The sequence below is a fragment of the Zonotrichia albicollis genome, chromosome 22 (assembly GCF_047830755.1).
Source record: "Zonotrichia albicollis isolate bZonAlb1 chromosome 22, bZonAlb1.hap1, whole genome shotgun sequence".
Taxonomy (NCBI): Eukaryota; Metazoa; Chordata; class Aves; order Passeriformes; family Passerellidae; genus Zonotrichia; species Zonotrichia albicollis.
Window position 1 is genome coordinate 4,576,045 of NC_133840.1, and position 23,631 is coordinate 4,599,675.

Genomic DNA, 23,631 nt, shown 5'->3' on the forward strand with positions numbered 1-23,631 from the left:
AAATACTTGGTTGGGGAGGGGGGGGCAGTTCCTGGGGTCCATCCCGTCCTTCCGGGCCAGGTGTGGGGTCTGTCCCCACCTCACTTGGGGGGCTGATCCCCATGGCGGGGGGTTCTCAGGAGGGAGACACCCCATTCTCCTGCAGCAGCCAGGATTTGCCCCGAGCCCCTGGAAGCAGCGTCGAGGAGCCGCTTTCCTTCCTTGCCCCGTTCCTCCGCCTTCCCGCGGCGCCGGGCGGTGCTGGCGGCCGGGGGCGGGCCGGGGGCGGTGATGGCGATGCCCCTCCCGGTGCGGCGGCGCGCAGCGGGGCCGGGGCCGCTCACACCGGCGGTGGCGGCGGCGGCGGGGCCATGAAGGTGAAGAAGAGCGGCGGGGCCGGGGGGGCGGCGGCAGCCAGGACCGAGGAGGAGCTGGGCCGAAAGGCGCTCATCGGGCCCGACGATGTGCTGGGGCTGCAGCGGGTCACCAGCGGTGCGTGCCGGGGATGGCGCGGCGGGAGGATGGGGACCGCGTCCCCGGGGGGAGAAAAGGGCAGCCGGTTCTCCTCTCTAAACCGGGGGGAAAAGAGGAGCTGTTTGCCCTTTCAAACCCAGAGGGAAAAGGGGAAGCGGTGCCCCCTTCCCTGGGGACAAGAAGTGGGGATGCAGCAGGGCAGGGGACGGAGCCCGCAGAGGGATGTGCCACCCCGGGGGCTGGGGACCAGGGGGAGAGCAGGGGCTCTCCCTTCTCTTCTTGAGTGCAGCCCCCCAACTCTGCTCGAAGGTCGGTGTTGGGATGCTCCTCACTGCTCTCCCCATCACCCCATTCCCTGTGTCTGCTCCCACGGCAATGGGACGGGCTGGATCCCTGGCCACAGCATGGGGGGACACCAGAGCAGCCCCCAACCCATTTTCCTCCTCTCCAGAGTAGCACCTGTGGTCTTGAGGGCATTTTGGAGGCGGTGGGTGGGAGTGTGTTCCTGGAGGGGCTGTTGTGCTTGGCAGAAGAGCTCGGGACAGCAGCACGCAGGGCTGGGGAAAGGCCAGGGCAGGGGGGAATGGCTTCACACTGATAGAGGGCAGGTTTAGATTAGATATTAGGGAGAAATTCCTTCCTGGGAGAGTGGTGGGGCCCTGGCACAGAGAAGCTGCTCTATCCCTGGAAGTGTTCAAGATGAGCGTGGATGGGGCTTGGAGCAGCCTGGGCTGGTGGAAGGTGTCCCTGCCGCTGGCAGAGGGTTGGAACCAGATGGTCTTTAATGTCCCTTCCAACCCAAACCATTCCATGGCACTGCCTCAGGCCAATGATGCCCAGGGACAATCTGCCCCGGTGTCCCAAAAACTCTTTTTTCCATCTCCCAGGACCTCTGGATTGTCTCTCTGTGCTGTCAGGACTGGGGGGCTGCCCAGGGGGCTGGCTGTGCTCTCTGTTCCTCTCAGTGCTCTGCCCTCCAAGCCAGCTCAGTGTCACAGGCGGGGGCTGTGAGGAGCCCTGGAGAGGAAGGATGCGGTGTGGGTGCTGCTGCGTGCAGGCAGCCCCGTGGGGCTGTGTGTGAGCAGGAAGGGAGGAGCACAGCCCAGCAGGGACTCGTGTCAGCCCTCAGGAAGGGCTCACAGAGGCTCCTCTGAGAGGGGCTGCTGTTGCTGGGGACCTTTGGGTGCCCTTCTGCGAGCTGAGCTGGTGCAGCTGTGTGATTCAGTGCCCAGAAATCCCCTGCCTGTGGCAGGGAGAGCACGCAGCAGGCACTGGAGCATCCTGCCAGCATCCTCAGCTGGATGGTGGATCTCAGCCATGGCTGTGTGAAGCTCTGTGTGCTCACTTCATGGCAGCCTCAGTGTCCCTGCCCTCGCCAGGGCTGTCTGGAGGGGACAGGGCCACCCCACAGCCTTGCTGTCACCTTGTGTGGCATCAGTGGGGATGGATGGTGCTCTTGGTAAACTCCTGCCTTCCCAGGGATTGTTGAACTGGTGAGCCAGGCTTGGAGCAGAGCTGGTTGTTGTCTGCCTCTTCCAGCCCTGGGTCAGAGTGCTCTGGAGCACAGGGAGGATGTGAAATGCATGAAAATGTTGTGTTCTCCTCCTGCTGTGAGACTTGCTGGTACCAGGGTCAGAGCCAGGCACTGTGATGATGTCCCAGGCTTACCTTGGGAAGTGCTTCCTGTCCTGCTGGATGTGTGGGAGCCAGGAAATGCTCCCCACACCTGAAACCCTCGGTGAGTTTGGGGATACAGGTAAACAGTGCACCCATGTTGAGCATATTGTATTTTATCACCCAGGAACACTTTGCAACTCCCCTTCTCAAGCTCAGTTTTCATCCTGGTGGGTTTAACAGAAAGCAAAGACCATTTTTGAGATTTCTAACACCTAATGATTATTTGGGGCATTCTGTGGCCTTTGCTCATTTCTACACCTTTAAAAACAGATGGCCAGAAATAGCAATGTGAAACTGTTCTGCTCTTCTGCTTCAGGTAGGGGAGGAGGAAGGACCAGGCTGTGGGAGGGAAGTTCACAGCTTCCCCAGCCTTTTGGACGTGCTGGGTGTCAGGGCAGCCCTGACACACGCTGTTGCAGCAATTCTGTCTTTGACAGGGTGGAGGTGAAGGAGTCGGTGATGGGGCTGCAGCAGAAATGTCCTGGTGCCCTGGCTGCCCTTTGTTGTTCCAGAGAGAGGATAATCCATCTTTATCCAAACTCCTGGGCCAGTAGCGCTTCAGCTCACACACTGAACTGTATCCTGCCTGGGACCTGGGGAGGGCTGGCTGTATTTTAGGGTTTCTTCATCAACCAAAGCCCAGGACGGCTTGGTACCACAGGAGAGTGTGTTCTAGGAATGCTCACACCAGGAGCAGCCTTCCAGGTCTCCAGGGAGAGGTGGAATTCTGGCTGTAGCACAGAATGGTTTGGGTTGGAGAGGACCTTAAAATCCACCTCTTTCCAAGTGCCTCACCAAGAACCTCCCACTAGATGAGGATGCTCCAAGCCTCACCCAACCTTTCCTTGAGCACCTCCAGGGATGGGGCAGCCACAGCTTCTCTGCCCAGCCCCTGGCATTGCCTCAGCAGCCTGACAGGGAAGAATTCCTCCCTAATCGTGCTTCCATCAGGCAGCACAGCTGGACTTTGCTCTCCCAGTGGGTGCAGCTGACCCAGTGTGAGCTGGCAGGGTGGCGAGGCAGGATGTGGCTCTGTGGGCAGCCACGGGAGCCAGCTGGGCTCTGCTCTTAATGTGCTTCTAATAAGCTTAACTGGGGAGCTGTGTGAACTGCCCTGCACGTTCTGTGCCCTCCCAGTGTTAAATTCCCCATCAGCTTTTGTGCCCACAATGTTTCTGGGCATGCTGGGTCCAGCCTGGTGGATCTGGGATGCTGCTCTGGGATATCTGAGCCTCCTGGGCAGGCTGGGTCTGGCTCTGCTCCAGCTGGATCAGGTGTAAGGCTGGAGAACCATTTCCTCTGCAATTAGTGAGATTTGTCACTGGCTCACACAACTGTGGTTGGGAAAAGCGGAAAAAGCTCATGACGTGATTAATTTAAGATTAGCAAAAGAGTGGGGCAGAGCTCAGTTCAAATTGCAATTAATTACTGAGGCAGCCAGAGCATCAGAGGAGTCAGATGTGTAACAAAAGACAAGCTCTAGCCTCTGAGGCTGCCCTGCTTATCACCTACATGCTTTGCCTGGAATACCAGATCAAATCTTACATTGTAGGTTTTATTGTAATGCTGATTTTACTTTTGGAAACCGAGGGGTTAAATAATTGATTACATGCTTGGAAAGAGTTTCAAAACAAACCCTAAAAATAAGGAGCACACACGTAATCATTTCTGAAAGTAATCTCTTCCTTGAGCTGTCACTTGGGATTTCTCTGAGACTTCTCTAGGCAGCTTTAGCTAAAGGCCAGCTTGGCACAGGGCTGCCTCAGTGGGTTAGGCAGGCCAGGCCCTTCTTGAGGGACTTCCATTGCAGTTTCCTGCAGTCAATTAAAGAAAAAAAACCCAAATAAACCATTTCCCTTCCCTCTGCCTCAGCAGTTCAAGTCCTGTAATGCTAAACCATCCAGGATCCATGTTGAAATCAGTTTCCAAATCCATGGGGTTTTGATAGGCAAGGAGAGAGGGAGGCACTAACAGGAATGTGAGGCAGATGTGCACAAATCCATCTTCAAAGCTGCTCCTGGACCACGACTTGCCTCCTCAATTAATGGGGAGAATGTATTTTATTAGGAGCTGTGTGTGTCTCTGAGGTTAATAAATCCCTGCCCTGCCCTGTCCAGGGCTGTGATGTGTGGCTGTGTTTTGATGTGCTGATTTCTTGTTGCAGAGCTGTGCCAAGCCGCTCTCCCCACGACCCTTCCCTCAGCATCCCACACAGGCTCTGAGCTTTTCCAGGGCTCTGTGTTTCCCCAAGTCTCACAGCACAACAGGAGCTGTTAGGGTTCCCAGGGGCAGCACACACAGTGTGTGTGTGGTGTGGGGATTCCTCCTTCTCCCAGGGTTGTGGGTTTGGGCCATGGTGGAAGTGGGAAAGATAAGAGGAAAGCTGAGGGAGTCAGCCTGAGGGTCTGGGCAGAGCTTGGCTTTGGCTCAGCCCAAAAATAGCTGATTTAGTTGATGTTGTGCACGTAGTTTCAGACTTTGAATGCAATCAGTGAAAAGGGGGTAGGAGAAAGTGTTTGGGTGCCTTGGAAATGGGGGAAGAGCAGCTCCATCCACAGGCTGCAGGGCTGTGATCAAATTAATTGTGAGAGGGTGAAGTCTGGAAAGCTCTAGCTAAAATTAAAAAAAGAAAAAAGGAGATGAGCAGGCTGCCACAAAAATCAGAGCCTGGTGAGCTGTGCAGTAGGACTTGGCAACTGAGGGGCTCTGGGGACCTTGGGGAGTGCCTCCTGTCCTAAATCCCTCTGCTTCCTTGACAGTAAATGTGCTGCTGTGGAAAAACCCCCGTGGGATCCTTGTGGTGCAGGATTGTCCCTCTGGGGCTCTGCAGCAGCCTAATTCCAGTGTGCTGGGTCAGAGGGCAGCTGCTCCCTCCCTGTGCAATCCCCTGCTCTCTGGTTCCCCAAACCCCATGGTTTGGGCTGGAGGGATTTATTTTACAGGAGCAGATCCTGTTTCCTGGCTGGCTTGGTGTCACAGGGCTGAGGCAGAGGGCAGGGAAATGGTTTATTTTTTTCCTTTAACTGAACCCAAGCTGTCTGGGCAGGTGTATCAATAGCACCTGGAGCCTGGCCTGCCTTGCCTCAGGTCCTGCTCTGTGTCCTGCGTCACTGCTCGGCCTCTTCCTGGGGTCTGGGCTATTTTTGCTTCCTCCTGAGACTCTTCAATCTGATAATCTCCTAATCTCCAGCTCCTGGCAATTCCTCTGCAGTTGTCTTGGCTTTATACCTGGCTTATGTCTTGGGAGTTGGCTTCAAAATAGCTCCTGACCTTGCTGGTTAATGCATGTTAGGAAATAGGCCTGCATAACTATAGGAGCCTTCTCATCCATTCCCTAAATTGTTGTTGTTTGTGTTGGGGAGAGAAATTCCTGTTACAAGTCTCTGCTGTTGCCTCAGTCTCTTGTACAGCATCCTCCTGATTTACACCCATTTCCAGGACCAAATTTTCAGTTTTTTCTTACCCTGGGTGCACTCTGCTTTCCTTAGTGGGCTCTTAAGGCCTTAAAATAGGAGCTGCCCCATCTGAGATTAGACTCTGATGAGCACAGAAATATCCCTGGTGTCTGTGAGAGGGGACACGTGCTTCCTGCTGATTGCAGAGATGGAGAAGGGATCTTGAAAAGGAGCACAACAAAGAGTGTGAATCTTATTGCCCATGAGCTTGTGGTAAAATGGGCCTGTTGGTGTGGTTGCAAAGGAAATTTGGAAATACAGCATTGAATTTTAGCTTTCTGTCATGAGGAGCAAACCTGATCTTGTGTATTTAAATGACAGGGAGAGGTCCAGAGGACAAAGTGCCTTTGTTTGCTTTCCTGTGTTATTTAGCTCTGCATTATCCCTCACCTTTTGTGCTCCTCTGTAACACCAGCTGCTAAAACACACACCTGGAGTTCTGCACCAGGGTTCAGGATGTGCCAGTGCTCACAGGCAGTGCCTGCTGGCATTGTTCTGCTGGTTTGTTTTGTAATTTTGGTTTGGTTTGGGAGCACAGGAAGGTTTCCTGTGTAAAAACTGTCTCCTTCCTGAATTAGGCAGTGGAGGTACAGCCTCAGAACTGCACCAGGGGAAGGAGCACCTGCTGATTCTGAGAGCAAAGCCTGAGCCCACTGACCTGTTTGGGGTCACTTTGGAATCACTTTTTCCTACAAAGGAAACTGGAGAATTTGTGAAGGAATTAATTGAGCCAGATTCACCTCTGCTGCTTCCTCAGACCACCACAGTGGTGTTGGTTGTGATCCAAACTCTTCACAACTTGTGATGGGTTTTAAGATAGAAATTGTCTCTAAAAGTGGACACTTGCAGATCTTTGGGCATGATCCAGAGGTTATGGGAAAGAAGCTGGAGAGGCACCACCAGGAATGAGGATGTGAGTGAGAAGTGGCTGCTAATACCAGGTGAATTGTTTTCAGGAAGGGATTGGGATATGACAATTCCCTGGGCTTTAGGAAAGGGTAGGAAGCACTCCTCTTTTGTGACCTTTTTTTTAACTCTACTAAATGTGGGTTCTTATGGATAAAAACCAATCTGATGGGTTTTCCGTGGCAGTGCTGCTGTGTCCATGCCTTCATCCCTAAATCAGGTGAGTACTGACGGCTCAGGGACACACCGTGATGGTTCAGTTATTAACAGGGAAACAGCACAACCTGCTTCAGGGGAAGTGGAAGAAACAAGAAAATATTGTATCCTGAGAGATCAACCCACCATTCTCAGTTTCTTTGTAACAATCCCCTCCATGGAGGTTTGATCTCTGAAATAACCAGGGCTGCTGCCTCCCTTCCCCAAATCCTGGCGACGCTGAATTAGGAAAAGGGAGGCAGATGAGACATTTCAGTGAGTCACGGAAGTGTGGGCAACTGGGCCCTACAGTAATTTAAAAATAAGTGTGTATGGGATGAGATTAGCAAATCTGACAGTGCTCAGCTAAGCAGAAGGATCTGCCAATTGCAAGCAGCCCATTCCCAATAAGCCCTTCCAGTGCAGCCTCAGGCTCCTGTTACGTGTGGGGGGAAAAAGCCAGCACGTGGCTACTTTGATTGATTTTTGAGCAGGAACAGCAGAAACAAATGTAGTACAGACTGAGTGGAATATATATGTAATACAGAGTGAGAGGAATATATATTCCTCTGTTTTTTCTTTTTTTTTTCTTTTTTTTTTTTTTTTTTTTTTCTTTCTAGGAGACTGGGCACTGCCAGAGGGAGGGAAAAAAACCATTTGATTGCAGTATTCTGGCAGCTGATCTTCCCGGATGGCACCCAGTTGTATATTGGCATGCTGATTAAAAAAAAAACCCCATAACCCAACCCCAAAAAAGGGTTTAAAATATTATCAGGGCAAAAAGAGCTGGAAAATAACAGCGTAGGGGTGCAGGCATCAATGAGCAGGAGCCTGGTGGGGATTCTACCCGGGGTTTACTCCTCTTTGGAGACTCTGCTTGGCTCTGCTCTGCTCCAGATGAGTCATGGACACTGTTACTGCAGCAACGCTGCTGCCAAGGAGGGGGATAAAGCTGTTGCCATGGTGCTGGATGGGCAGGAATTCTGCAGGAGTAGAAACACTTAATAATTAACTAGCAGACAAACGCGGCGCTTCAGATTCGCCAGCGTGCTCCAGGGAAGGTGTCCTGGGCTCCTGGGTGACTCTGCCTGTTGCCAACAGCCTTCCCAGGGAACAGCCAGTGGTCATGGGCCCAGGGAGGGGAAGCTGGGCTGTGGGAAGCTGTGCCTGCTTCCATCAGTTTGTGTTTTGCATGCTGGTGCTGGGAGCTGGGAAGTTGTGGGACGGGTTGGGAATTGGGGTGGCTGATGTGTCAGAGCCCCAAATCGCGGTGTAATTGCAGGACATCTCCCTGAGGAATGCTAAACATCAGGGCCTAGGGCGAGGGATGGGTTTAAATTCCTGTCCTGTCATCGTGGTTACTGTTAAAGGTGCTAAAGGAAGATTTTTTGTGCAGTTCTTGGGATATTTGACCTAACACAGCCTTGTGTTTTCTTGTGGTAGTAAAAACGTTGAGTGCTTGTGTCAGTTTTCCTTGTGCTGTGTCGATAGGGAAGGGAAAATCCCTGCCAAATGCCAGAGATGCTTTGAGCACTGTCCTCTCCCTGAACACCCATTTATAGAATTGTAGAAACTCAGAGTGTTTTGGCTTAAGAAGGACCTTAAAAATCATCCACTTCCAACCCCTCTGCCATGCAGGGACACCTCCCACTAGACCAGGTTGCTTCAAGCTCCATCCAGCCTGGCCTTGAGCACTTCCAGGGGTGGGGCATCTACAAATTCTCTGGCATTCCTTTGACTATTCACCATATGGGGTTGTTGGAGAGCAGTAAAACCGGCCAGGGATAACATTTAACACCTCTGCTCCTTGTACTGAGCTTATTTGGACAGTTCTCCAAGTTATGGAGGTTTGGAAGGAATAAAAGGCTTCTAGGAAAATGCTGGTGCCAGGTGTTTGTGCCCAGGAGCTCAGAAGTCTCTCACAATGGTCTTGGATTTCTTAGAGCTGTGCTGAAGTTGGGTTGGCATGGTCAGGTCTGAGCTCTGAGCACTTGTAACTTGTTTTCAATGTATTCAGTGACTGAGCCTCAGGTGGATGGATTTGTTGGAGTTTCAGAAATAGGAAAGCACACAGAAATAAGTGATTAGCTCAGATTAACAGCAGGAATTAGTAGCTGAGAAAGTGTTTTGAATCAGAATGTTCAAAAGTGTTATTTTCACCTTGGAACCTCCAGAACCAGTCTCCTACATCAATCAAATGTGCTGTTGTTTGAAAGCTGACCTGGCTTGTCTACACAGAGCATTTCTTTAGATTTGTCAGGGTGAAGTGAGTTATTTGAGCTGCATTCAATCTGTGCTGTGTGTGCTCCTTCCCCAGGGAGGAGGAGGATGATTCCTGTGCCAGGAGCTGGCTCAGGGCACAGCACGGCTGAAGGCCAAAGCTGTGGGGATTTTAGTGGTGGAATCCTCATCCCTGGAAATGTTCAAAAGGCCTGTGGATGTGGCCCTTGGGACATGGTTTAGTGGTGAACACAGTAGTGCAGGGTGAAAAGTTGGACTTGATGATCTTAGGGGGCTTTTCCAACCTTAACAATCCTGTGATTCCGTCTTTGACTTCCTCTCAAAGATACAGCAGGGAAGGGCTCTGCTCCCTGTTTTCCTGACACAGGGAAAGGCTTCACCATAATTTCAGTGCTGAGGAAAACAAGGCCTGGTGTGGTGTGGGGAGGCCACCCTTTGTGTGCAGAGGGCTGGAGCAGGGAGGTGGCTCAGGGGAGGACACTCCTGTTCCAGTTAAGTGCAGCCAGCTTAGCTCCCAAAGCTGCTTAGCCCTCGCATTCTGCCACAGGGCAGTTTTTAAAACAGGCAAAGCCTCTTAACCCTGGAAAGGCTGGGATTTGATGGAGGTGCTGACTGGTCTGGGAGGAAATGGGTGCAGGAGTTGCTGGCACGGAGTTGGAAAAAGGTGATGACCTCTGAGTGTTGGGGGAGAGAATTCTTTCCCATGTCCTGTCTGAGCAGGGCAGTGTGAGCCTCCAGAACTGAGATGTCTTCAGGGACATCAGTTTTGAATTAAAACAGGCAGCGGTGGAGATGCATTTGGGCTGCTCTCACTGCTGGTGTGGCCTCCAGAGAGCAGCCAGAAATTCCTGATATTTCAGGGCAGCCTTCATTTAAATTTGCTTCCCCCTGCAGATTATTTGTGCACTCCCGAGGAAAATGTTTACAAGATAGACTTCACCAGGTTCAAAATCCGGGACATGGAATCTGGCACGGTCTTGTTTGAAATCACCAAGCCAGCAGCTTCAGGTGAGTGCACACACAAAATAAGGTTTCCATGAACAAATGCTTTCTTTTGCCTTTCCCCACTCCTTTAACTCCACATATTTCCCAAAAGTAGCAGAATCTGTCCACTGCAGGAGGGCTGGAGCCCCATCTTGCTGCAGGAATGTTTTTCAGGTGTCTCTTTGTACTAACAGGGTGAGCAGAGCTGGCTGCTGCTGTGCTCTTCCTGTTGCCATCTGTGATGGGAAGGGACAGATGGATGTTGTAAACAGGAGCAGAGGAGGAGGAGGAGATCACTGGGTGGCTTTTTCTTGGCTGTTATTCAGCTTGTGCCCCCTGCACATAGTTTAGCTCTTAGTTTAACATCTCTCACTGAGGAGTCAGGAAAATGGTATTTCCAAAGGGGCGAAACTGCCAACAGGCAAAGGAAACAAACTGAACATTCGCCTTTTATTTTTGGTTTGATTAATTTTTAGGTGTTACTTGTAAGCATCCAAGTTTTGCCTGTTGCCAGTGGTGATAAAAACGCAGGGCAGTTGTTCTGTTCCTGGCCAAGCACTTTTAACCCTTCCCCACCTCCCTGCAGGTGAGAAGAAGTTTTCTGTAGCTTATAGGTAGCAAACAAAACATGCTAAGGGGAAATGGCTTGTTCATAGTCACTCTGCAGTCCTGATGTGAGAAATAGAAATCTTCTGGATTTCTATTCCTCATCCTCCAGTAGATGAGGAATAGAAATCCAGAAGATAAGAAATTACTCTGACCAAAGGGCTGTCTCTCAGCATTCCACCTCTGAGTGACCAGGGGTGGACGCCTCAGGACTGAAGTGTGAGCTCAGCACCAGAGCGATTCCCTGGCTTGGGTGGCTCAAGAACCCCACCACAAGTGTTTCCCCTGAGTTTGTGGCTCTCAGGCAGCTCTGACAGAGCTCTCTTTGTGCTTTTGCAGAGCGGGAGCACAATGACAGGAAGGACGTGGACCCCAACGCCGGACGCTTCGTGCGCTATCAGTTCACGCCCGCCTTCCTCAGACTGCGGCAAGTGGGAGCCACGTGAGTAACCCCCCCTGCTCCTTGGCCTGGCACAGAAAACAGCTGAAATCTTGGGGAAAAAAACCCCTCTTTTCCATGTTCGTCCTGCCAGGAAGGTGATTGAACAGGGGGCTTTTTCATTTATTAAGAGGCTCTCCAAATCTCTGTCGCTTTAGGTTTCAGCCTGGTGCTGAAGGGATTGATGCTAAAAGGGGCAAAATAAAGTGGGAGGGGTCTGGGGAGATCTTAGAGCAACTTCCAGTGCCTGAAGGGACTCCAAGAGAGCTGGAGAGGGACTTTTGGAAAGGATCTGGAGTGACAGGACAAGGGGGAATGGCTCCCAGTGCCAGAGGGCAGGGATGGGTGGGATATTGGGAAGGAATCATTCCCTGTGGGTGCTGAAGCCCTGGCACAGGGTGCCCAGAGAAGCTGTGGCTGTTCCATCCCTGGAGATGCCCAAGGCCAGGCTGGATGGAGCTTGGAGCAACCTGGGATAGAGGAAGGTGTCCCTGCCCATGGCAGCTTTAGGATGTTTATCTAATGCTGCGGTGTGTCCCTGCAGAATGCTTTAAGTAAAAGAGGAAACGATAATTTGATTAGTGCTGTTGCTTTATATTTTTGGCTTTTTTTTTTTTTTTTCAGAGCTCTCTTCTGCCTTGCAGGAATATTGCAGATCTTACTGAAGCATGAAAGCTCACGTCAGTTTTACCCTTGTTTTTCAGGGTGGAATTCACAGTAGGGGACAAACCCATTAATAATTTCCGTATGATCGAGCGGCACTACTTCCGTGACCAGCTGCTGAAAAGTTTTGATTTTGAATTTGGCTTTTGCATCCCCAGCAGTAAAAATACTTGTGAGCACATCTATGAATTCCCCCAGCTCTCGGAGGATCTCAGTAAGTTCTTTATTATGAACTTTCATTTCTGGGTTGTCACACCATGATGTTCATGGTGTTTTGGGGGAGCCCTTTCTTAAATGCTGTCTCTAGAGAGTGGGTGGGGTGGAATAATTCATCCTTTTAAATCTTTGTTAACACTGGTTTTGTTTTCTAGTAGGATGTATCTCATCACACACCAGGCAGTTTCTTGGGTTTATTATTATTTTTTTTTAATTCATAAAAAGGAAGCTTTGGTATCAGGGAGAAAAAAGATAATTGTGTTATAAAACAAGCAAAAAATGAGATTAAAAAGACATCCAATGAATGGATAACTTAAATGCTATGATCTGTTTTAATGTTTGATGTGCTATATTGTGAGCTTGAGAGGTTTTAGTATGAACATAACTTTTATTTCCTCTCCTTTCTCCCAAGACACAATAGCACAAGCACTAAATCTCTGTGATTTTCCTCGTTACAACCCCTAATTGTGTGTGTCAGCACTAATATTGCAGTCTGTGGAAAATACAGTGAGGCTCTGCTGTCAGGCCAGAACAAATTTACTTTGGGTTTGCTGTTTTATCAGTGGTTTTAAAAACAAAACAAAAAGAACCCCAACCCAAAATGTAATGGGTTCTTATTCTGAGGTCCCCTTTGTATGGTGCCATAATATATTTGGATTATGAACAGTTTTCGTCCCTGAAATTATTCAAAGAAATTGTGGATGTGGCACAAGGGTTTAGTGAATTCATGTTGGATTTTAAGGCCTCTGAGGCCTTTTCCAACATAAAAACTCCATAATTATGCTTGAATTATTTAAAAGATATTAACAAGGAGTTGTTTTGGGCAATTCCCATTTGGGTTTTGGTTTTTGATTTTGGGGGATGCTGAACAATGCTTGAGCCCAGCATTGGGGAGTGTCCCTCTGGTCTCCTTGAGCCAGGTTTAAAACTTTTGGAGATCAAATTTCATACCCAAGATAACTCAGCTACCCTTAGAAAGCATAAAATCAGCAGGGTGGCTTCTGTGGTGGTGTTGGAAACAAAAGAGGTTTAATAAAAGGCAAAATAACATAACTCTTTACAGAGAAAAACCCAGCCAGGTGCAGGAGGTCCTTTACCCCTGGTAAAACACCTGACAAAAAACACGAGTTTCTTTGTTCTCTTCTTTTTCTAGTAAATTGCTCAGGTGGGACTTTTAGGCTCCTGTCCAAGTTTGAGGTGAAGTTCCCCAGGTCCTATGAGGTGTCTTTTCACCTGATTGAGGAGAGAAACTTCTGGGCTCTTTTCCTTTTTGAGGAGACAAAGGATAGTTTTGTCACTCCGTTAACAGGGAGCACATTCCTATATGTCCCTGTTAATTGGGCTTTTTGGTTAAATTGGGTTAATTTGGTTTAATTTTGGGTTTAATTGGGTTAATTGGGTTCTTTCCCCCCCTCACAGTTCGAGAGATGATCCTGCACCCCTACGAGACACAGTCGGACAGTTTCTACTTTGTAGACAACAAGCTGGTGATGCACAACAAGGCAGATTATTCATACAGTGGGGGACCTTGAGGCTGGGCTGGATGGCTTCCTCTTCTTCCTCCCCTTCCCTCTGGAAGTCGTCAGGGATCCCAACACCTCCAGCTCCTGCAGTGTCACCTGGACAAGGATCCACCCACCAAGGACTCTTTGCCACAGTAGGAGTTTCATGACATCTCTCTTGTGCTCTGAAGCAGACCCGGCTCTTCAGAAGCTTTTAAACTAAAAATGATCTTTGGATACCACTTCCCTAAGTTCTTTTAAGTGTCTGCTTTGAAAATGGCCTTGTGGGACCTGAGGGGTTTTGCCCTAATTCTGTGAATTTATGTTCTTGCCCTCGAGTATCTTTTAGGATTGCTTTCCCAAATAATGTAATCAGAGAAAACCATGGGAGTGGATGGATGCAAAGGCAGAGGTTTGGGTGGTTGTTTCTCTTTGTGGATGCTTCAAAGGCCAATTTAACTTGTCCAGCCTGTTGAAAATATCGAGCAAAACATCTCACAAAGGCAAGTTTCATCTTTAGACCGGCTCTCTCCATGAGTGTTTCATCCTTTAGTTTCAATCCTTCTGGGTAATGTTCTGTTTAACCTTGGCAACACCTAAACCTGCAATGAAGAGCAATAGTTCAGTGACAGAGCCGTGTTAATTGGGTGTTTTTACATTTACATTCCTTTTACATTTCAGATGAAGGTACAATGGCATTGTGGGTCTATGAACCTCCCTAAGTACATTCCATTGATTTCAGGTTTTTTTTCAGAAAAATCAGTAAAAACAGGAGGATTTTAGCTTTATTTAACATTCTTGCTTTATTTAACATTCAGCCTTTTCATGCCACACATTTCCCATGTCTATTTTTTCATCTCTGCTCGATACCAATATAAGGACTTCAGCACTGCTTGTTAGAGCAACATTTTCATTGTCTAGGGCAGCTGGGTGGTGTGGAATTTCCAATTTTCTATGTGTATCTGCATTTAGAGGAGGTTAAGACAGCATTTCCCCATTGTTAAAAATGTTTCTCGTCAGATAATAATACAGGTGAAGCTAAATCTAATAATCTGCAACTTTAACAAAGAGCAAAACATTTAGCAAGAGTTCTCTCTTCTCTTCTGGAAGAAGTTTAACACCAATTTAGCCCAAGAAACAGCAACACCAAGAATAAACTAGTGTGGGGTGACCTGTTGTCATGAAACCCTTACTCTGAAGGTCAGTTCACTGATACTCAAAAAAATAAAAAAAGAAAAAAACCAACAAAAAATAAAAGACAGTTGCAGTCTGTAGATATTTCTATAAATACTTGATGTCTCCATGTCTAATTCTGTGAGTTGAAGTGGAACATTTTATGTTAGCCTCAGATAGGTGTAATAATTGTAATAATTTTTATAAAAATACCGTTTCCAGTCGTGATGAGCATCTCTGTAGTCGCAGCCTGTGTCAGACAGGACAAACAATTCCAAGTGTAGCCTCAGGCCAGGGAGGTTTTTGTGCTCTTGTTGGGGTTGTGGTCACTTTTCAGTGTGTCACCATTTGTGTTTGGCTTGGCTTTTTTGACTGCTGAGAGAGGAGGCAGTTTAAAAAAAAAAAAAAGCAGTGATTTTAGGTTACAGCACAGTTTTTATTAAGCTTGGTAGCTACAAAAGTGTGTTAAGTTCACTGATTTTACACAAGGAGTAGCTTGTAGTAATTCTTATCACAGTGAGACTTGTATTTATCACTGTTTTTTGTCTCTAGTGTATTAAATCATACAAGTAGCCTGCAGCTGACTGATCAGTTTGAGAGATACAAAAGATTTCCTCATTATTTTTTAGGATTTTTTCATTATTTGTGCAGTACTTTGAGCTACTGACCATTAATTTTATAGCACAGTAATTACTAAAGATGGAAATAGGTTCAAAAATGTTTTCATTCCTCCCCCAATTTATTTTTTTTTATCAGGGCTGTTAAATCATATATCCAATGACATTTTGCAAGTTTTAAGTATTTCTGAGCTTTGTTTCAATTTGCAGGAGAAAAAAATGCTAATTTAAAGACAAAATAGAATGAATATTTATAATTACCACCCTGTACAGGGTTTTTTGGGGGGGTTATTTTTCACCTGCTGTTCATAATAGTCACTTCAGTGACTATAATTTAAAAGACTTTTAGGAATGGAATTTGCCCAGAATTGCCATCATCTGTTTAATATGTTGGGATGAGATCAGTTGTACTTTGGGTCATTTGATGGAGTTTCCTCTGAAATAGTTATGTTCTGCTCCTTTTTTATGCCATCTCCTTTTAAGACTTATTAAAAAAATAGTAATTCCATAAAATATTACTGCAATCAAGGGAAATTTGAGTGGTAGATATGCCCCTTATAAAAGAACCAAGAGAAAGTCACTGTGCTCCAAGGAGTGCCGAGTGTGGATGGAATTTCTGACATTTTTCTAGTGTAGTTTTGAGGTTAAGCACAAGAGGATGAATTATCAGCTGCTCCTCTCTGAAATCTTTTATAATTCAGATTATATATGTAATAATTCCAGTCTCACAGAAAATTTACTGTGAATCATATGGGAGATATTACACTGAGTGAGACTGTCACTTAAATATTAGGAATATTTTAAGCCAGAGATAAAGATTGGACATTTTCAATAAAATAAATTTCAACCAATTTTAGATTTAACATTTCAGTTAGGACAATTTTACTCTTGTTAAAAATCCCCAGAGTTTGTCACAAGCAACAAATTCTGATTCCTAAAGCAAGGCAGACAACAGAGCTTTCTGTGGGAAGTGCAATGAAGATGCTTTTCTGTGTCCCACTGAAGCAGTTATCACTGTTATCTCTCTGTTTCACTTGGGAATTATTTGTTAGCATTTTCTCAAGGCCATCCACATCCACAATCTTTGCAAACACGTGGGAATCACTGTCCAGGAGAGAGATTCTGTTTCTTTCCCACCTGCCCATGCAGCAGCATCACGTGTGGTGTTGACATGAGGCACCTAAACAGCACTAAAAGAATGTTTATTCAAAAATTTTGGCTGTAGAGTTGCTGTTTTCATGCCACTTCTCTCCTTGTTTTGCTTAAAAACCACCTTCAAAATTTAGTGTAAAGACCAAGCTTTGTGCAGCACCCAATAATTTCAGCTTCCTTCTGAGAGGGAGCTGAGTTTGCAGCTCAGTTGTTTGCAGATAATTTTTTCCCTTAAATTGGCAGCTGGTTCTTATTGTAAACCAGTTGAGAATTAAGTCTTAGCAGCATTGTTCACAGAAGAATTTGTTAATCTTCTTGACTAGCTATTATTTTGTATTTTAACTTTCATCATTATTGGGTTTACTTTGGAAGTTCATTACGAAATCCCCAAATATTGGCTCTGGGAAAAAAGGAATTGTTGTATTTTCTTCCTTGATCTCATTTTAAATATGACTTTAATTAGCACTGCAGCTTTGTTTTAACAAGCCAGCCTGGCAATTTGGGATCTGAATTTCTGAAAGTGAAAGAAAACATCCAAGAGCTAACCAAGATTATCTGCTAATAATGCCCTATGTTTCCTGTCATAAAACAGGATTAAGTGTGTGCTTTACACAGTGACTTAATCTTGGAAAAAGAAACTGAGTCTGTCTGAGTGCTAATAGTGACATAATTTTTCTGAGAGACAGGGAAATTACAGCTCAACACATTCTTTCAGGGAAATTATAATTTGACATATTTTCTTCACTTTGTCAGTCTTGGATTCCTTTCACAGTCAGGGTTTTTAAGGAAAGCAGCAATACATTGGTGGTGAGCTGCATGCTCTAATAACTCACACTTCTGTGGCAGGGAGAGAACCAATTTTTTTTTTCTTTTTATAATTAACACATCAGCTGTGGTTGAAAATTTAGAAACTTTGCTCTCAGTTCAGTGGCAAAAGCCAAAATTGTTTCTGTGAATTACCCGTTATGTGGTGACACTTCTGAAATAGCTGAATGATCCACCCTTCCTGACTCAGAAGAGTTTATTTATTTATTTATTTTAATGTAGAAAGTCTCCCCAGGGTTGAAAACAAATCTGCTGGGGTTCAGTTTTTGCTCGTAATCTCTCTCTATGTCTTGTTTTTTTGAGCAGGTCAGTAAGATGCTCTATTTTCCACCTCTGTCCTCTGAGTTTTATTCCAAAATCTTGTGTGGTGTCACAGTGGTGGCTGGCTTGTGTGTGAAACATGCAGGCAACCTCCAAAATCTCTTCAATTTGAGAAAAAGCTGTTAAGATGTATTGAGAATTACCCTACATATCAGCCCCTAAAAAATAAACCCCAATCTTAAAGGCAAGAGCTGCAGGGAACTTTTAGTTATGCAAAGATTGGGGCTATTTAAGGTAAGAAAATGCTAATACCCAACTGTCATATTTAGTAAGTATTATAAAAATGCTCTATTAATTATTCATAGCCTGTAAAAGATGGTTAACAGCTCAGTTTTAATTAGCTCTGGTTAGGAAGGAAACCATAGAAATCATTGCTGTCGTTTGGGGCTGTGGGGCAGCAGCTGGAGCTGTGTGTGTGGCACAAAATTTGGGCAGATTTATCTGCATTTTGGGGGGGAAAGTGAGGGAAAGGAGGACAAGGAGAGAAAAAAGCATTAATTTCAGCTGTTTGGACCCAAGAGCTTCAAGGCCATGGTGGGTGACTCAATTTTCTCCTGGGTTTGAGGCAGCTGGGAGCTCCTGCTCGTGGCTCTTCTCTCTACCCCCAGCATAAACACTGCCTAAATTCATAGAGGCTTTTCAATATTAATGTTAAATACCACTGAGAGTTCATATCATCTAGCCCACATGGAAACTGCTGATTTATTTGAGGGCTGTGGTGCTCCAGGTCTCACCTTGCAGCTCAGTTGTTCTCCCCATCGCTGGTCAGTGGGTGAAATGGTGTTTGTGTGTCTGCGGCCCCCCAAAAACCCCCTGTGCTCCTGCCTGCTCTGGTGTCTGCTTCTATCTGAATACACCCAGCAAACCTGTTTGAATGTGACTTTTTTTTTTTTTTGTTTTCTTGGCATAGAAACAGAATTGTCTGTATTAAAATGTATTTATAAAAAAAAAAATCTATTTTTTGGGGAAGGAAAGTAGGATTCTGGTTACTGTAGCACTGGGGAAACGTTAGGAGCATTTTTACTGAGTTAATTTCTAATTCTTTGTACTTTGGTAGTGATTTGTTTGCTAGGAGAACATCCACTGTGGCCCATCCTGTGGCAATGCAATGCACTGTCATGCAGAGAATCTGGTTTTCAGAAAACTGGGAGTCCTTTGTTTCCTTTTTGGGACAGGAGGGAACTGAGGAGATCACCAGGAATAGAAGAAACCTTGGCACAGAATCCGTTCTGTGGCTTTGGCCTCAGCCTGTTTGACTTTTTGCAGATTAAGTAGAGAGAGAGAAAAGACTGAGACTTAAAAAATAAAGAAAATTAGATGCTACAATTTAGTCTTCCTGTAGGAGAAGGAGAGTCCTTAATTTAATTTATACAAGGTTTAAATAGGGACTGCACTTGCTTCAATTGGTTTAATATTGGCAGCTTAGTCATTGATGTGCATCCTAGGGAATATGCTTAACTTTTTCCATTACTTTGGAAAACGGTTCAAAAACCTGTCACTTCCATTAGCAAGTGTTTCTTCTCCTGTAACAAATTGCAAAATGTGTAAAAAAAAAAAAAGAGAAATAAATTATTGATCCTAGAAACAAGGGTGATTGTCTATTTTATTTAAATATTTTGGTGAAAAAAGCATTCAAACTTTCATTTCAAGTCCCTTCCATCAATATTCAAACTCCAGTTTTTGTGCAAATGTGAGTGAGCAGTTTCATTTTGTGGTGATTGGTGGAAAGACTCTGCAGTGGTTTGGGTAGTTCTGTGGGTAAAACCATCACATTAAAACTGCTCAAGTGGGATTTAACTTTCAGATCGGGAAAATGTCTTGGGGTGTAATTAAAATAAATTGGCATCGATTGCATTAATGGGACTCTGGAGCTGCACAGATCACAGCTGTTTATCAGGTAGTGATTTTAAAAAAATTTCAAGTTTGAAAAGTCAATTTGAGAATTTGAAAAAATGAAAAATGTGAAAAAGAAATTAGTTTCAAAGTACATTAACAGAACGTTTCAGTTCCCTGGATCCCTCTTATACACCAGGTTGTGCTTCTGAAGAATTTCTGCCTGCACTTTGGAGAATCAAGTTTTGAAATTATTGTGAAAATTGCTGTCCCTGCCTTACTGACTAAAACTGAACCAGCAGCTTGAGCTGAAGTGATTTTTACTATGATAATTCCATCTTGGTGGCTTTGATATTTTATTCAGAAATTCCTGGGAATACCTCTGTGTTTCTCTGGGAGCAGAACAACTCTAAGAAGAAGAGAAGTAAGATGGTTTTGTTTGAAAATATCTTCTGTAACTCATTTTGATTCCACAGAATTCCTGGGGACTCCTCACTGCCACAATATCCCGGGGGACATCGTTGTGTGCTGGAATTTGAGTGAGGAATTTATTAATACAAGGGTTTCCCTTTTGGATTGTGACTTGGAATTCTTGCAAGGACTGGATGCTGATTCACAGAATAGCTAAAAAAATTTAAAAAGACCAAAATCAGTGCTAATAACTAATAAAGCAGGTTAAACAGTCTCTCTGATTACCTGAGCTTGCTTAGAAATCTTCTGAGATTGCAAAGAACCTTAAAAGGAAAAAAAAAGCATTTTATTCCCAAGAAAACTCCACAGTGTTAAATGTCTCCCAAAATACCCTGCATTACCAGTGCTCCTCCCCATTTAGCTGATTTATCAGTCTCATTTATTAATAAATATGCCTAATCATTCTGGAGATGGTTTCTGCTTCTCCTCAGATTCTTATTTCCTTTGGCATTTCTCAGCTGCTGAGTTATTGTGGCAAAGCTTATGTTCACCCCGTGTTTCTATTTTATTTGTCATTGTTCAAGGGCATTCATCTATCTCTGACTTGCATTCCCTTAGTGTTTTTTACTTGTAGGAAGAACACTTCTCAGTGATAAAGTACTCTAAATTTCCCATTTTTTCACTCTAACACAATAGATCTTACTTTAAAGATAATTTTAGAGATTACTGAAATCTCTCATTGCATGCTAGGATAACACAAAACCATTTATTCTCCCTATTTGAGCCCACAAAATAGAGCAATTCCTTTACAGAGATGATTTTTTTCCCTTCATCAGTGCTGTACAAGAACTTAAAATAGGAGGTGAAATCATCCTGGATAATGTATTTTAATTAAAACTACAAAGAGAATTTAGGTAGGTAGAACATAATTGCAGTTGGATGATTCCCAGCCCTTATTTTGAAAACTGACTTGGTACCTTATATAACAAAGGCCTGTTTTATTTAATAATAATTTAATTATTCTAGTGGAGGGCGTAAACCATGTTAATGAAGCTGCATATGAAAGCAATCTGTAGCAAGAAATAAAAACAGGCATGGAATTTACAAACAGCAATAGACAAAACACATAATTAAATTTACTTTATGAAAGGGAGATAACACAGACAGGAGAGAAGAGTTCCAAACACCTTCAGTTCTTCCTTTCCTGCGGAACGAGAGGATAAATCCATGTGAGGAGAATAACAATTTGGATTAAATTAGATATGAGGAAGAAATTCTTCCCTGTGAGGGCGGTGAGTCCCTGGCAGAAGTTGTCCACAGAACTCCATGTGCCAGACCTGAAAGCTAAAAATATTTAGTCTCTATTTTAGTAAAAAAACAACCCAAAAAACAACCAAACACCAAACCCAAAACTCCAACTCCAGCTTTGTTTTTCATGAGTTACCTGAAGGGCACAGGGCACCGATGTTGTGCCCATGTTACTCTGTTCACTGGCATTTGACTGGGGTTGAAAATCATGTTTTTATTTCCCAAATGCATTCCTTACCATCCTGATCTATAATTAAGTGTCTAATTAAACCTGCTGCCTGCTTTGATGTCTGCACAGGTTCCTAAATCAGGAGAACAGAGGGTTCACTGTAACCCTTTAAATTAAAGTGTGCACAGAGGATTGACACAAATTCAGAGGAACAACATTGCCCCAGACACACCAAGGCTCTTCAGCACTTAGATGTCAGATTTTAAAGATATTTCCCCACTGGAATTCATCAGCTGGCATTGCTCATCACCTAAATTTGAAATAACAGTGCAGAAATATTCCTTGCAGCTGACAAACACTGGGCTGTGCTTCCTGTGGCTGTGTGGCAAGAGATGATTGGAAGAAACACAAACACAAGTGTCACCACTCAGATAACTTTTAAGAGCTATTATTTCACCCAATGTTTAAATTTCTGTAATATATATTAAGATGAGAAAGATAATTTCTAGCCAAAGCAAAAATTTGCACTTTTTTTATGCCTTTAATGCCAACTAAGCATTGCAGTTTTCTCCTAGGTCAAGTGGATATTTGGTAGAAAATATTTTTCTGTTTGTTTTTCTGTGTATTTTAGGAGATTTTTTAATATTCTGAAGTTTTGCTAGGAGGAAAGGCAGGTATAGAGGGAAAGGTAAGTAAAATTTTTGCTTTCCAGCCAAAGGAAAGTTTTGCACTTTTTCATGCCTTTAAAAAGGCAACTTTTATGCCAACTAAGCATTGCAGTTTTCTCCTAGATCAACTGGATATTTGGCAGAAAATATTTTTCTGTATGCTTTTCTGTATATTTTAGGAGATTTTTTAGTATTCTGAAGTTTTTCTAGGAGGAAAGGCAAGTATAGAGGGAAAGGCAAGTAAAATAAAAGCCCGAAGAGATGGTTCGGGCCTGGTGCCTCAGCAGGCCCGAACACGCTGGGTTTATTCATCTACTTGAAATTAAATTCCAGCAGCTTCCTGGACAAGCAAGATCTTGAATTCTGTGTTCAAATCATGTGAATTCCCTTCTCCAGTGGTTTTTTGGGACAGATGTGCTTCTGCCTGGGCTCTCAGTGGGTTTTTTTCCCTCACGCACCCAGCCTGGGCTGCTGGAATGAATTTCCTGGTGCCGACGGCGTGAGTAAGGAATTAATTCATGTGACTAACGAGGGCCTTTCCTGCACTGCCAGGCCTAATTGGTTCTGTCAGGAATAAATCTTTCATGGTTTTTCTGTCCTCTCCTGTGCCCAGGTCACAGCTGGATCGATCCAGAGCAGCATTCTCCCCTTCATCCAAGCAGCAAAATGGTGTGGTTATAAATTATTGCGGTGTTGTTGTGGGTCCCAGGATGAGGTGAGAGATGAGAATTGACTACAAGTTGTCAGAAGGTTGATTTATTATTTTATGATATTATATTAAAATAAAATTATATACTAAAACTACACTAAAGAAAGAGGAAGGAGGCATCAGAAAGCTAGAAAGGAATGAATAATAAAAACCCATGACTGACAAGAGTCCCAACACTGCTGGACTGGGATTGGTCATTAAGTAAAAACAATTCACATGGAACCAATCAAAGATGCACCTGTTGGTAAGCAACCTCCAAACCACATTCCAAGCAATTAGATAATTATTGTTTACATTTTGTTTCTGAGGCCTCTCAGCTTCTCAGGAGAAAAATCCGGGCAAAGGGATTTTTCATAAAATACGACAGTGACAAAATGGCTCTGGGGTGGATTTACTGGGGCCTTTGTGTGTCCAAAGGGCCCCCAAAAGGGCTGGGATGGGAATTTTGGGAAGTCAGAAAAAGGGGAAATGGCTTCACACTGAGAGGAGAGGTTTAGATGGGATATGAGTGAGAAATTTTTGGCTATGAGGGTGGAAGTTGTGGCTCAATGTCAGTCTTGGAGCAACCTGGCCCAGAGGAAGGTGTTGGAACAAAATGGTCTTGAATGTCCCTTCCCACCCAAACCATTCTGTGGTTTTATGCTTAAAAAAAAGACCTAAAAATCATCAGTTTCATACTTCAGTCAGCATTTATTATGGTTATACCAAATACCTGGTATTTGTCATCAATGTGCTGCTTGAATGAGAGCCCCTGGGTGAAATAAGTGCCATGTACATTAATGACCTTCCCACTGCTGTAATTTTCAGTAATTTCAGCATTTTCCATGCAAACAAATATTCTTTGTGTGTGTTTATTTCTTTGAACTAAAAAATAGCCCTTTTCTGCTTCTACAGACTGCATTTAAATTCTGTTTTATGACAACTCCATCATTCACTATTTTAGTAGCTCTCAATTCAATTTTTGCTGTGACCACAGATGGAAAATGCTGCTTTAAAATTTCCATTTATGTCACTGCAGGGAGGGAATGCACAGTGAACCAGAGAGTTAATCTTCTACTACTGAGGGTTTTGGGTTTGTTTGTGTGAGACTGGAAATGAATTAGGAGGT

The 23,631-nt window shown here is 44.8% G+C and overlaps 1 protein-coding gene across 1 annotated transcript; it reads left to right on the top strand.

Annotated features, from left to right (window-relative positions):
* Nucleotides 1–86: 86 nt before the first annotated feature.
* UNC119 (unc-119 lipid binding chaperone) lies at nucleotides 87–18,766 on the top strand. The gene is made up of 5 exons (XM_005493687.4): nucleotides 87–471; nucleotides 9,822–9,935; nucleotides 10,857–10,959; nucleotides 11,661–11,833; nucleotides 13,255–18,766. The coding sequence occupies exons 1-5, from the start codon at nucleotides 102–104 to the stop codon at nucleotides 13,365–13,367; spliced, it is 873 nt and encodes a 290-aa protein (XP_005493744.3). The 5' UTR covers nucleotides 87–101; the 3' UTR covers nucleotides 13,368–18,766.
* The last annotated feature ends 4,865 nt before the right edge of the window (nucleotides 18,767–23,631 follow it).

What these genes read in the sequence shown, in the direction of transcription:
- UNC119 (XM_005493687.4), top strand. Translation starts at nt 102, where the DNA reads ATGGCGGGGGGTTCTCAGGAGGGAGACACCCCATTCTCCTGCAGCAGC. An exon ending in CACCAAGCCAGCAGCTTCAG is followed by an intron (nt 9,936 to 10,856) that starts GTGAGTGCACAC and finishes GTGCTTTTGCAG; the next exon opens with AGCGGGAGCACAATGACAGG. An exon ending in CTGCGGCAAGTGGGAGCCAC is followed by an intron (nt 10,960 to 11,660) that starts GTGAGTAACCCC and finishes CTTGTTTTTCAG; the next exon opens with GGTGGAATTCACAGTAGGGG.